This window comes from Haliotis rufescens, unplaced genomic scaffold (genome assembly GCF_023055435.1).
Source record: "Haliotis rufescens isolate VD_foot unplaced genomic scaffold, xgHalRufe1.0.p SCAF_12, whole genome shotgun sequence".
Classification (NCBI taxonomy): domain Eukaryota; kingdom Metazoa; phylum Mollusca; class Gastropoda; order Lepetellida; family Haliotidae; genus Haliotis; species Haliotis rufescens.
Window position 1 is genome coordinate 25,077,480 of NW_025963802.1, and position 12,189 is coordinate 25,089,668.

The window sequence follows — 12,189 nt, forward strand, 5'->3', positions numbered from 1 at the left end:
ATGAATTTATTACAGGTACAATTAGTGGTAGCACCACTTAGATTACCTGACAAAGGTTCCCATTTGGCATTTATTGTGTCTGGGGTAATTATTCAATCTTAATCCAGGTTTGAAGTGAGGTGAAATGAGTGTTATGTAATATGCATGTGGCAGCCCAGCAAGAGATGAATGATCAGTTGATTTTGTTGTTGTTGTAAATCAACGGATCGTTCCTAGTCATCAAAGTATTAACAGAAAATACGTTGATTGATTAATCACTGTTATCTTGCACAGTGGATATGTCAAGAGTGAGTGTTTACATGTCTAGGTTTACTAAAACAAAGGGAATACACTCATATCATGGCATGAAGTGCCGATGTAAAAACAACATACTTTGTTCAAAGGGTTAACTGATAATACGTTGACTGATTGATCATTGTTATCTATCACTCAATGGATTTTTTAGGAACCGTGGACGTTATGAAAATAGTTGTCACGTGGGCTTTCTCTGCTGACCATTGAGACTTGGCACCTATGTTAAACACCTGAAACAATCCAAGTGATCAGTTGAGAAACGAACACGGGTTATAATATCCCAAAACGATATATATCTTTTAAAATATTTGATTGTTACTGAGACACGTGACATCGAATAAGTTTCTTTGTACAGCTGCAGACGAGTGGGATATTGTTCCTTTGTGTGGATATTCACGGATACATTCCTCGAACAAGGAAGCTGCCTAAAATTTATACACATAAATTTGGTAGGTTGTAATTATGATATTTGCATTTTGTTTTCCTTCATTTGAACCGATTCGTTCTTGTTTCTCTATGTCTTGGTTGGGAAATTCTTCAATGCGCTATAGAGGTTGTTTTCACATGTCTTTTCCTTTGTAAGCGTGTATATATACCGTCAATTTGTAAAGTGTGATTCACTCAGGCAATTTATAAAATGTGTAAATATTTCAGTCATTTTGACTAAAAAATCGGTTCAGATTGATTAAGACGATCAAAAGGGCCTACAAACATCACAACAGATTATCATGTAGGATTAGAAGCCAAACAACATAGAAATGTACTTTTCTACGTAACATTTTCAGTCTCTTGGTGATGACATTAAACATCAAAATGTTTGGAATTCGTTATCATAATAATACAGATGGAAATGTTTTTCAGTCACTTTGTAAAATAACTGAATATTTAGACATTTAATAAATTTGTTACACATTTTGACAGTAAAAAAATATAAACACTATAAAAAAAGCAATGCTCAGGTGAAATATTTACTTTGTGTTGCAAGTCAAAATAGTGTAAACGAAAATCGCGAAAATTACCAAGCAAGTGACTTATCAAAACTTCGTCACCATTACCGATGCTACCCACAAAGATACCTACATTTCCTTATTATCTCGAAAACTGTATTTCATTTTGTTGATCAATGTGACCGTAGGCCCTTATTACTACCCATAAAAATGCGCTTACGAATGGCGCAGCAGAGGTCGCGAACTAGTCTAGATTTCTGCTATACATCCGGGTACTCACTGGGAAAAAACAATAACAAAGGCAACAACCAGTCCCGGGGAATTGCGTTAGATCAGTGCCCCTTTAAGTCTTATTCAATGTCACAGGAACTTTTGTTGTTCAGTATACATGTAGCAAGGAAGTCCCTACGGTGACTGGTCAAAGTTGTTCCATATGTAAAAAAATATCCTGCATACAATCTGTACCAAAGTGCTACGCTTGTGGTTCTCATAAATTTCAGTATATATGGTGGAAGCTGCAACTAAAATAACACGATGTTGGAATATATTATTCCTGATAAAATAATAATTTCAGATACAATTTCTTCCGACCATTGCATCAGATTTCTTTAAAGTGGTATCACTGGGTAAGTTTCAACTGAACCACCGGTAGATTGGGAGGAAACATGTGCACAGCTGATTGCATTTCCGGCTTAGTTTACGAGAAAATACACATGGTAATCTCAATCTCTGCATATAAAACAATGAGAGCAGGAAATACATTTTAAATAGTAAATCATCATGTGTAATGATGTTTTATATCAAATTTCATACTTTTATTGACTAAGTTTGTTATTGATCTACCTGCTCCTCACCTGAAGGGATATAATGTGTTGGGGTTTTTTTAAAGCGCAGATTAATACTCGATCAATTCTTTTTTTACACTATGAATCATAAATAACTTCTGAAACGTGCATCGTAGATCGTGTTAGGTAGGCAGAGCATGTATACTGTTTTGTAGGTCATCTACCACCTACGACTAGACCTTCGTTAAACCGCTGATCATCTATAATACTCTTCAATTATTTGGACCCTGAAGGTAGTGTTGTAGCGAGGGATCACTGTACGTCAAAGTACTATCAATAAAATAAAAACAAATGCGCTTACAGTCGGCGCAGCAGTGGTCGGAAATACTTGAGATTTCTGGGTTATTATCTGGGTACCCAGGGCAAACAACAAAGGCAAATGCCAGTCACAGTGAACTGCCAGAGATCAGTGACCCAACAAGGGCCTGGTAAAAATGTGAAGATCTTATCAAAGTCAAACCTCATAATGTCTAAAATCATAACAAATCTTAGGTTCAACTTCTGGTAGACATGCACATGTATGTGCCTGGTAGACATGCAAAGTTTTGTAAGAAAGTATTTAACGGTTTTTGAGTTACACTCTGGAAACAAACACCACTTTTACAGAACCTAAGTCCAACTTGTTGCCATGTAAACGTAAAAATAAAACATTCTAAAATTCCTAAATAGCAAAAGGCACCAGTTCAGCATGAGTCTGATAGACATGCAAAGTTTCGTAGAGAAATATTCAACGGTTTCTGAGTTATGCTCCGGAAACGATTTCAGGACGCACGCACACACGGATGCCTGGACGGACAGATGGAACCCGTTTCAATATTCCCGGCCAAAAGTGTAAATTTAAAAAATCCCAATATGAACAGATTCAAAGTCAAACTTTGGAAGCAGGAAATTATTTTTGTTTTTAAATTCCTAAATAGCAAAAGGTATCACTTCAGCCACTGATTAAGACATGTTTGTTTGCTGTTTAAAGCTGCACTGAGAAATATTTCAGCGATATGAAAGCGGTGTGTAAATAATCAAGTCTGGATCAGACAATCCAGTGATTGACATCATGAGCAGCAATCTACGCAATCTGGAAAAGATGATATGCATCAACCAAGTCAGCGAGTCTGACCACCCGATACCTTAATTGCCTTTTCCGACAAGCATAGTCACCTTTTACGGTAAGCATGGGTTGCTGAAGAATCATTCTACCTTGGATCTTCACGGGTTGATTAATCTTTAGCCTGCTGAATTATTTTCACACTTCTTACCCCTGCCTGCTGGATTAATTTAAGCATAAGGCGCTCTAAAGAGGGTGGGTGATTTCAAACAGTCGGTGCCTCATTAAACAAGGGCCAATTGAAGAAATATTTGGAACATTTATTCCTGACAGAAAACTACACAGTACTATATAAAACAATGGCCGTTTCTGGTTGTGCAAGCTGAGCATTTATGCATGTCATACGTAATTTAAATGTTACGCAAAGCCTTCTTGGTAAATCGATATGGCGAGTTTTATTTTGGGGTGTCGTTATTTTATTTGCCCGTCGAATGGGTTTGACAATAGATGCACGGGAAGTGACACCTCTGTCGAATGGGTTCGACCGTCGACCGTCCGGAAACCGTCATATGCGCCGGACATGTCCGATTGGGAATCTCAAATGTCCGTTTTAAAATATTGCTTACCGGACATTTTAAAAAGTATTGTCCGGACATTCTTAAATTTTGACCGGACATGATCAACAGTTAGGACTGATTCTGTCTGCAGTTGCAACACAATGAAGATTAACTACACTGACAAGCTTTGTTTGTTTTGATTGCTGTAAATACATCGTACCTACATGATAGTCCAATCTGTCAATCACTGTAATAGGCAATAAACTGAGTTGACACTGATTAATCGAGGATTAATTACTGAGAACATCTTGTTAATTTGAGTGAAAGGTGTTTACAACTGTACATTAATACCTTGCATCATCGATGTACCTCATTATCCTCACAATGCTACGATACGTAACCTCAGACAAGAAGCGAAAGCGTGACGACAGCCAGTCGACCGATGCAGATCAGTCGGGCGGATCTGCCAAACAATGAGGATTTGCCGATTTTATTGTTTTCAGTAGCTAGTCGTATATTGAATCTTGATTGACCGCCATTTTGCTTTCTCGGACGATCGATATCCAATTTTTTATGGTCAATAATTAAGTACAGATGAAAAAAGTATTCAAATAACTATTGCTATCAACGATATTTTAGTATTTGTGATTAAAATATCTGTCTTGTTTTTAAAAAAATCTTTAGTTTTAAAAAAAACCTTTTCCCGTGAGGTCATGTGATAACCAAATATGGGATAATAGTCTCGATCCAAATGTTACAACGCGTACACTTGAGCAGACTCATGAATATAACTCATGAATATTAATTAGACCGTTCACTACGTTAACAGATCGTTATTATAACAGAAACAAACGTATTTTTTCCATGTAAATCTAAAATGATATTATTTGTTATTAATTGTCCGGTAAATTAAACAATTTAAATTGAAACAATTCATAATTCATCATATTATGAATACGTAAACTTGTAATGTGTGTGAAAAGTCGTACTAAAATATGCTATTTGAAGGGGGCGTGGCCTAAATGCAAATGTCCGATTGGGATTTTAAATTTTCCGGACCCCTGAAAAGGAAGATATATGTTCAGTTCCGCTGCTGCAGCTGCTACTGCTACTACACACATTTCAAATTGGCCAAATAAACACCCTAAAGCATGCTCAAAGCATTTCATTGGATTTTCATTCTCAGGTCGCGACTTAACTACTACAAAAAATAATAATAACATGAACATTTATAATCGGCCAAATACACACCAGAAAGCATGCTCAAACTCAAAGCCTCACATTATTACACCAGTCAATGGATCAATGTGCACTTGACTTTCATTCATAGCTCTCTGGGGAATATACAAACACATGCTGTCTTTATGGCGCATCTACCTTGTACCCATTCACTGCTGAGTGAACAGAGGAATAAATATTACAAATCCCCTACCTCTATTACATCATTGCCATAAATCCTGTATTTTGGCTGCAGTCAAACTGTACTAAAATTTTCAGATTTTCAACTGGGGTCCTCTTCACTGTCAACTATACAACATTTGTTGTCCTGAAAATAGCACCAGCAGCACGAAAACCTTCACTTCTTTCCTGTGTGTGCTAGTAGACGATCTCTCTAACACTTAGCTGTGGTCACTTACACAGCTATACTTTCAGTATTTTATTATACTATATACCGGTAAGTAAATTAGTATTTGTTGGTTACTGGGCTCGATCCATGTGATTGTGATTGTGTTTGTTTATTTCCCTAACAACCCTTCATGATGGCGTCCTTTCCCCATCAATCATCCTGTCACAAGTGTGCAAGTTCATGATTTCCGGCGACCCTCATCACGAGTGTTGGAAATGCAGAACAGAAGATGACTGTTGCAATCTTTGTCTCCAACTCTCCAAGAAGGCATTCTCCCAGCTCACCAAAGCCAAGAAGAAAGATGCAGCCAAGAAGAAGGTGGACGACATCATGTTGCAGTCCGACAAGCTGACCCCTCCACCATCTGTTATGCCAGAGCAGCCTACGTTTCCGATCACTATGCTGGAGCAGCTTTTTACTTTTTGAATCTCGTCTTTCGGGTCTATCACTGGAGGCAGAAGGGCTGAAAAGACTTGGTTCCAACCAGAAGAAACCCCAAGCTAAGAGGCTGTACATGGGGACCATTTGGGGCAGAAGCCATTCAACCTTTTACCTCCAGAACAACACTCTCCCTACCTCCAAATGAGACCCATTCATCTTAGCCATCCATATCCCATCAGCGGTCCGCCTTACCCCCATGGATTGCTGCACGGTTCTACCATTAAGAATGCCACATCAGCATAGAAGACGCATCAGAGCTTTTCCACTCCAACCGACTCCAGCACGACTGCACGGGATTCATAGACGAGGAATATGAACATCTTCCAGGAAAAACGAGCACATAAGCCGATGGTTGCTGATAGATAAACCGCCATGTTGAAGAATGGAATGAATAGCAGAGAGATATCCCTCGATGGTTCCGTGACGAATATGGTTATCCTGATGGAGATGTAGGAAGAAGTCGGCAACCATGGTGATAGTGACGGTGACTTTTTCTAGTCCCAATCATCGCTGTCACTGGAATAACTTAGTCTATCTGTTGTCGTAAAGGTGAGAGGAAGACTGTCTTCATGACATAGCCACCGCTGCAGAGGCAGATTTAGAGAATCGGGGGCCTGCATTCTTTGCCTGATAGCTTACAGGTGGTGAGATGGAGGCTGGAAATGTTCTCGTACAAGAGGTAGGATCTGGGTCTATTGGGATAGTCTGTCAATTCTATCTTCTGTATCACCCTGTCGAGGAGCGACCCATGGAGGGAAGGCGTACGCAAAGAGATTGGTCCAATCCACGGACAGAGCATTGGTGTGTAAGTCTTTTGGATTCCATCTTCCCGAGGCAAGTGAGTTAACTGACTATAAAAGTCCAGTTTCCAAACTTGCCGAACTAGGCTGGTATTATGGAGTTACATTTTGGCTGGACTAACGAGTTGATGCATAGTCCAATCAAAATTGCGCTCTGAAATCAAAATCCAGTTCATAAACTTTCATGCAGATTTGGTCGATTGGAGGATTTGCAAAGCATGTGCACCGCTAACTAGCCGTCAACAGATGTTTTCTATATCTTTTCATGTTTTTAATCAAGGATGCTCACGTGATTTGATGCACTTCGCGACGTAAGACTCGTTTTATCACAATACATAAATGTATATAGATCTTGATTATCGATAAGATCGACTTGACAGGGCGCCACAGTTTTGTTTGAAGCAAATGCAAGTGATACGAGAGGTGGAATCTGATTGGTCGCTAGGAGAAACATAGAAGGGACATTTAAAGTCAGTTAACTCTCTTGCCTCGGGAAGATGTTTGGATTCAGAATCGGGATGATGTAGACTGGAAGTCGTTGGTTCAGACAAGTCGCAAAAAGAACTACGTGTGGCTTTTCCAATGTCAACGTGATCCAGGATCGATATGATCCTGCCGTGTCTGGACAGGCTGTCTGTGAGGATGTTCAATTTCCCTGGTTTATGCATCGCTTCCATCCAGCAAGGTAATGAGTCGGCCAAGTCGAATAAATGTGAGGTCTCCATCATCAGAGAGGTGGACCGGTGTTTCGACTTGCTTCTGTATGTAGGCCATGACTGTTGTGTTGTCCAAGGCAATAAGAACGAAAGAGTTGGACAGTTGGCTGTTTGCTCTTGACCAGCTTTAAGAAGTCTTCATCCAGTGCCCGTTTCATCCGGTATCAGTGGCTCATGGGTTTGATAAAACTTCCTCTTCTCTCTGTGGAGGTTATGAGAAGTGCGATTGACAATTCCCTGTGCATAGCTCGGCCATGGGAGTGTCTGAGGAAAGTGGGATGACACAGGGGTGCTGCACCCGGCATATTCTGGCATCAACGATGGACTGAACTGGTCCATGCGGGGAGTCAGATAAGACATAAACTGGTATAATGCATCTTGTAGGTGCACGAAGGATAAAGGTGTTCCAAACTCCCATGGGGGTTGAGTTACTTACTCCATGTAGTCATACTGAGATTCAGTGTCTGAATGAGAGTGGGAGGCAGCTGGGGGAGTCTCATAAAAAAAAGTCGGGCTCCAGACAGATAGGTAGATCCCTGTGGTGCCCATGCGGCCCGTCTTCTAACGGCATCCATGATTCTGGTAGAAGTTGTTTACAGGATGGCCGTCGGTACGAAGATCATGGTGTTGAGTGGTTAGCTCCATGCTCGCCAAGGAATCCCGATGGCCTGTCACTAATTGGATACACAGGATATAATGTCAGGCCCAGGACACTACAACCCTCCTGGGCTTATGCTTGGCCCACAAAATTAGAGCTTTTTTATTTTAGTTTTGAGCTGTGGGAATCACACAACACCTTCACTTCCCTTTACTTGCGTGACATTCAGCCCTATCTAAAGAGAATCTTCTTATTAGGCCCGATTGTTACCTACTGCGCAGACTATTATGAACCAATAGTCTGTCCTCCCTCCTACACACAAAAAAAAAAAGGGGGGGGGGGGCAAGGAAATTCACCTTCAGCTTCATAGGGTGAATAAGCCTTCTTGTACTATTTTGACTAGTGCACACATAGCAGTGAAGTTAAGTGGTTGATTGGAAGTGACGTCACATTCGGAAGAGAAATGAGACAGGAAGAGGCGTCATAAATACCGGAAGTGATGTCTTTAATGACGTCTTCATAATCCAAAATGACGTCATAAAAGAGAATGAGGTCATTAAGACCGGAAGTGATGTAAATAAAATGTAGTTAAGACCTTAAAACTGATGTAAGAATCATACCAGGTCATGATATCCAGGTATAGGGATACTCATAACTGAAATATCAGCAATATAACAGTAGTTTTAGAGAAAGTATCACATATGGTCTGATGATTTCACTACATGATTTTCAAGTCCTCTGGAATAATTCAACATTACATTTCTCGGGGATCTGGATCAGTTATACGATTGAAGCACAAGGTTTATTGGGTACAGCTGTCAACTATACAGGGAGACAGAACCCGCCTTTTCCCCCTGGTATATTCTGGCAATGATGTAATAGAGATAGATGATTCGTAAGAATTATGGAATAATAGTTATCATTGTTTATACTCCTTAATACTACTTCTATTACATCAGAAGTACTACCTCCCACCTCCCCACACGTCTGCCTCTAGTGGACTGATGTTTATCGGGAAAGAAGTGAAGGTTTTCTTGACACACGTAAGAGCTGTGAGCTGCTGGTGCTATTTTGGGGACAACTAATGTTGTATAGATGACAGTGAAGAGGACCTCAGGTGAAACCTTGAAAGTCTAAGTTTGGTGTCACTGCAGCCAAAATACAGGATTTATGGCAATGATGTAATAGGGGTAGTATTCTTGGAATTATATTGATAACTTTTGTTCAATATTTAAAACTAAATCTCTTGCCTCAGGAGACAACATGTGCAACACGTGCTTCAGAGTGAGGCCCGACCAAATCCCTGGCATATTCTCAAAAGTCAAGCTGCCAAACACACTGACACTTCAATTCTCATTATTTATGATGGACATAGGTCCCATGTATCTCTACCATTGATAAACTGGGTGCGTCAACATATTATTCTGTTTGTCTTGCCAATACATACATCCTATGTCTTGCAACCTTGCGACCAGTATGTAACTTGTATATATATTTGTAAAATTAATCATTTTATGTATCACGACAGCGATAAGATGTAGGTGTAAAATTTGTAGCCCTCCAAATGCACCATAGTTGCTCAAGGGAGATCACTGATGGTCAGCCAATGATCAGATCGAAATCCAATGACTCACTTTCAAGATGATTGGCTGATCGCTTTGTTATTTCAAGGGAAAAATCAATCAAGATTTGTGCAAAACATCAATAAAAAGTCAAGTTAGGTTCCATATTTATTTATCCAATGTCAGGGCACAGCAATGGTCCTTTTGTGATCGAAAACTGCATACACAAGGATCTGTAAGGGTGGTAATAGCACAGTTGTCAAGATGTTTTTCTTAAGGAAGAGAATTTATGGATGTCAACTTCTATATTATGAGGAACACGTTTTGGAGTATATGCTTACTCATTCATGAGGTGATGATACACATCATCTTCCTTATGTGTATCACTTCTAAATGCCTTTCAAAGACTCAAATGTTTTCTTGTATGGATATGTTTTACTTACAGATTTGACTGCCTCTGAACCATTGTTCTGTAGATACTCCTGGGTGTTGTTCAAGCTCTGTGTAACATTGCTGATGGTTGTCTGCATCAAAGAAACATTTTTAACGTATTTAACACATATCACTTATTGCATAAATATGGGATATTGTTAAGTGTTTGATGCTACCAGACTTCATAACTACCAAGTTATAACAGATAGAAGTGGTTGGTCATTGGATTTACTTCTCAGCTTCCAGAACGCAATCAGACGACGCTAACAGTGACGTCATGCCTGTATGCGTACAGTAAGGGAGGTAACTCTCAAGCCATCAATACGTAACATCTCCCCTTTCAAGGGTAACCTTTAAAGTCTGGAAACATTAATGCAATACTAATGGTAAAACAAGTCTTTGTTCTTAACAGCTCAGTTGCTGAAAACCGAAAGCATATTTGAAACACTTCCCAAACTTTCAACACAATAACAATTATGAATTGATTTCGTCCTTAGTAAGGCACACAGTTCATAACATAAAAACTAAACAGTTCTTCGTCCTTTCAAAAAGGCTTACAGTCCATAACACAATTTTACTGCAAAACAGCTTTACTTTAAAGTTCTTAATTTGTAAGATAAACTCTGAATCTAGACGGTTGTTTGATCACACGACCACGAGAAGTTCTCTTCTCAGTTGTCTCACTTGACTGTCTAGTTGTCTGTGCAGGAATCTGAACTCTCTCTGTAGTTTTGCTTGATGTTTGGTCTACAGGCTTGTCAGTACAGTTCCTCATAGGAGTTTCAGCGGAAGTTCTTTCCACACACAGATCTGGTTCTAACCGGTTCCTTTCAGCCATATCTGTATCCACAAACAATGGAGGAGCTTCATGAGACTTTCTCAAATGTCGTCTGTTTCTGCGCAAGTTACTGCCATCTTCTGTACGCAGTTCATACGACCTCACATCCACCTGTTGTTCTATAACAGCTTTCTTCCACTGTTTGTCGAACTTAGTAGGCTTGACTCTTACCACATCTCCCTCCTTCAGAGCAGGAAGTTCGTGGTGCCTCGATTGAAGTAGTAAGCTTGTTTAGATTTTTTACAAGCTATCTTGTCTGACACACCATCAACGGTCTTTGGTTGTAAAAGTGTACTTGCTGTTGGGAGTTTGGTCTTTGTTCTCCTGCTAAAGAGTCGCTGTACCGGAGAAAATCCTATTCCCTCTGTTGGAACATTTCGCCAGTCCAGGAGAGCTAAGTAAGGATCAGTTTGGGCATGTAGTGACTTTGTCATCAGCTTCTTAGCTATCTTCACCGCGCTTTCAACTTTCCCGTTGGATTGTGGGTAACGAGGTGACGACGTAACATGCTCAAATTCATAGTTGTCTGAGAACTTACGAAAAGCTTCAGAGTTGAACGGTGGACCGTTATCGGAGATAATCTGATTTGGAATCCCATGTCTAGCTAGATGTGACTTGAGCTTCTTGTTGATTTCAGGAGCTTTCTTGCTGTGGAGTCTGTCAACTTCAAAGAAGTCGGAATAATAGTCCACAGTAATCAAAAAGTCTTTCTCATCAAACTCAAACAAATCGCAACCCAGTTTCTCCCAGGGACGAGTAGGAATATGATGACTGATCAAAGGCTCCCTGCTTTGGTCTTGTTGTAGGGTGTTGCAGGTTTCACACTTGCTTACAAGATCTATTATCTCCTGTCCCATGTTCGGCCAGTAGACAAGTTCTTTTGCTCGTCGTATACCCCCTTGCACACCGATGTGGCTTGAGTGAATTCTCTCCATGATGTTGCCACGTATACTTGCAGGTACAACAACACGCTCGCCCTTGAATACTACGCCATTCTGCATAGAGAGTTCGTCCCGAAAGGTAAAGTACTCACTTACTGAGTGTGGTACATCTTCCTTTGACGGTGGCCAGCCTTGCTGTATGAGCTGCATCAGCTTGCTCATGCAAGTATCTTTACTTGTGGCTTGTTTCAGTTCAGCTAGTCTCTGTTGAGATATGGATAAATGCTCGACCATTTGAATTGTCTCAATGTCAATAGCTGTTGGGCTCCTCATGTCTATCATCAACACTTGGCCTTCGTCAGTGATCAATTGTCTGTCATGTGGTAAGTACGCACGACTTAATGTGTCAGCCATGAACATCAGGCTTCCTTTCTTGTACACCACTGTAAAGTCGTACTTCTGCAACCGTAGCATCATGCGTTGCAGCCTTTTAGGTGCGCTCAGGAGGCTCTTTCTCAAGATGGACTCTAAAGGTTTGTGATCTGTCTCTATGGTCACCTTGCGTCCATACACATACTGGTCAAAACGTTCCAGTCCAAAGACTATTGC

The 12,189-nt window shown here is 40.2% G+C and overlaps 1 protein-coding gene and 1 long non-coding RNA gene across 10 annotated transcripts in view; one reads left to right on the forward strand and one right to left on the reverse strand.

The window, feature by feature from the left end:
• Positions 1 to 12,189, reverse strand: part of LOC124113358 (prominin-1-like) — a 589,013-nt gene that overhangs the window by 173,563 nt on the left and 403,261 nt on the right. For 7 of the 8 annotated variants that reach the window (XM_046473653.2, XM_046473656.2, XM_048393445.1 and 4 more), the window contains one exon: positions 9,873 to 9,953. In XM_046473653.2, coding sequence (XP_046329609.2) covers positions 9,873 to 9,953 — 81 coding nt within the window. Of the gene's footprint in view, positions 1 to 9,588; positions 9,663 to 9,872; positions 9,954 to 12,189 lie in introns of those variants that run through there. The other variant, XM_046473657.2, reaches the window with a different exon arrangement.
• LOC124113359 overlaps positions 1 to 12,189 on the forward strand; it is a 45,561-nt gene that overhangs the window by 16,794 nt on the left and 16,578 nt on the right. The gene's annotated exons all lie outside the window — the stretch shown is intronic.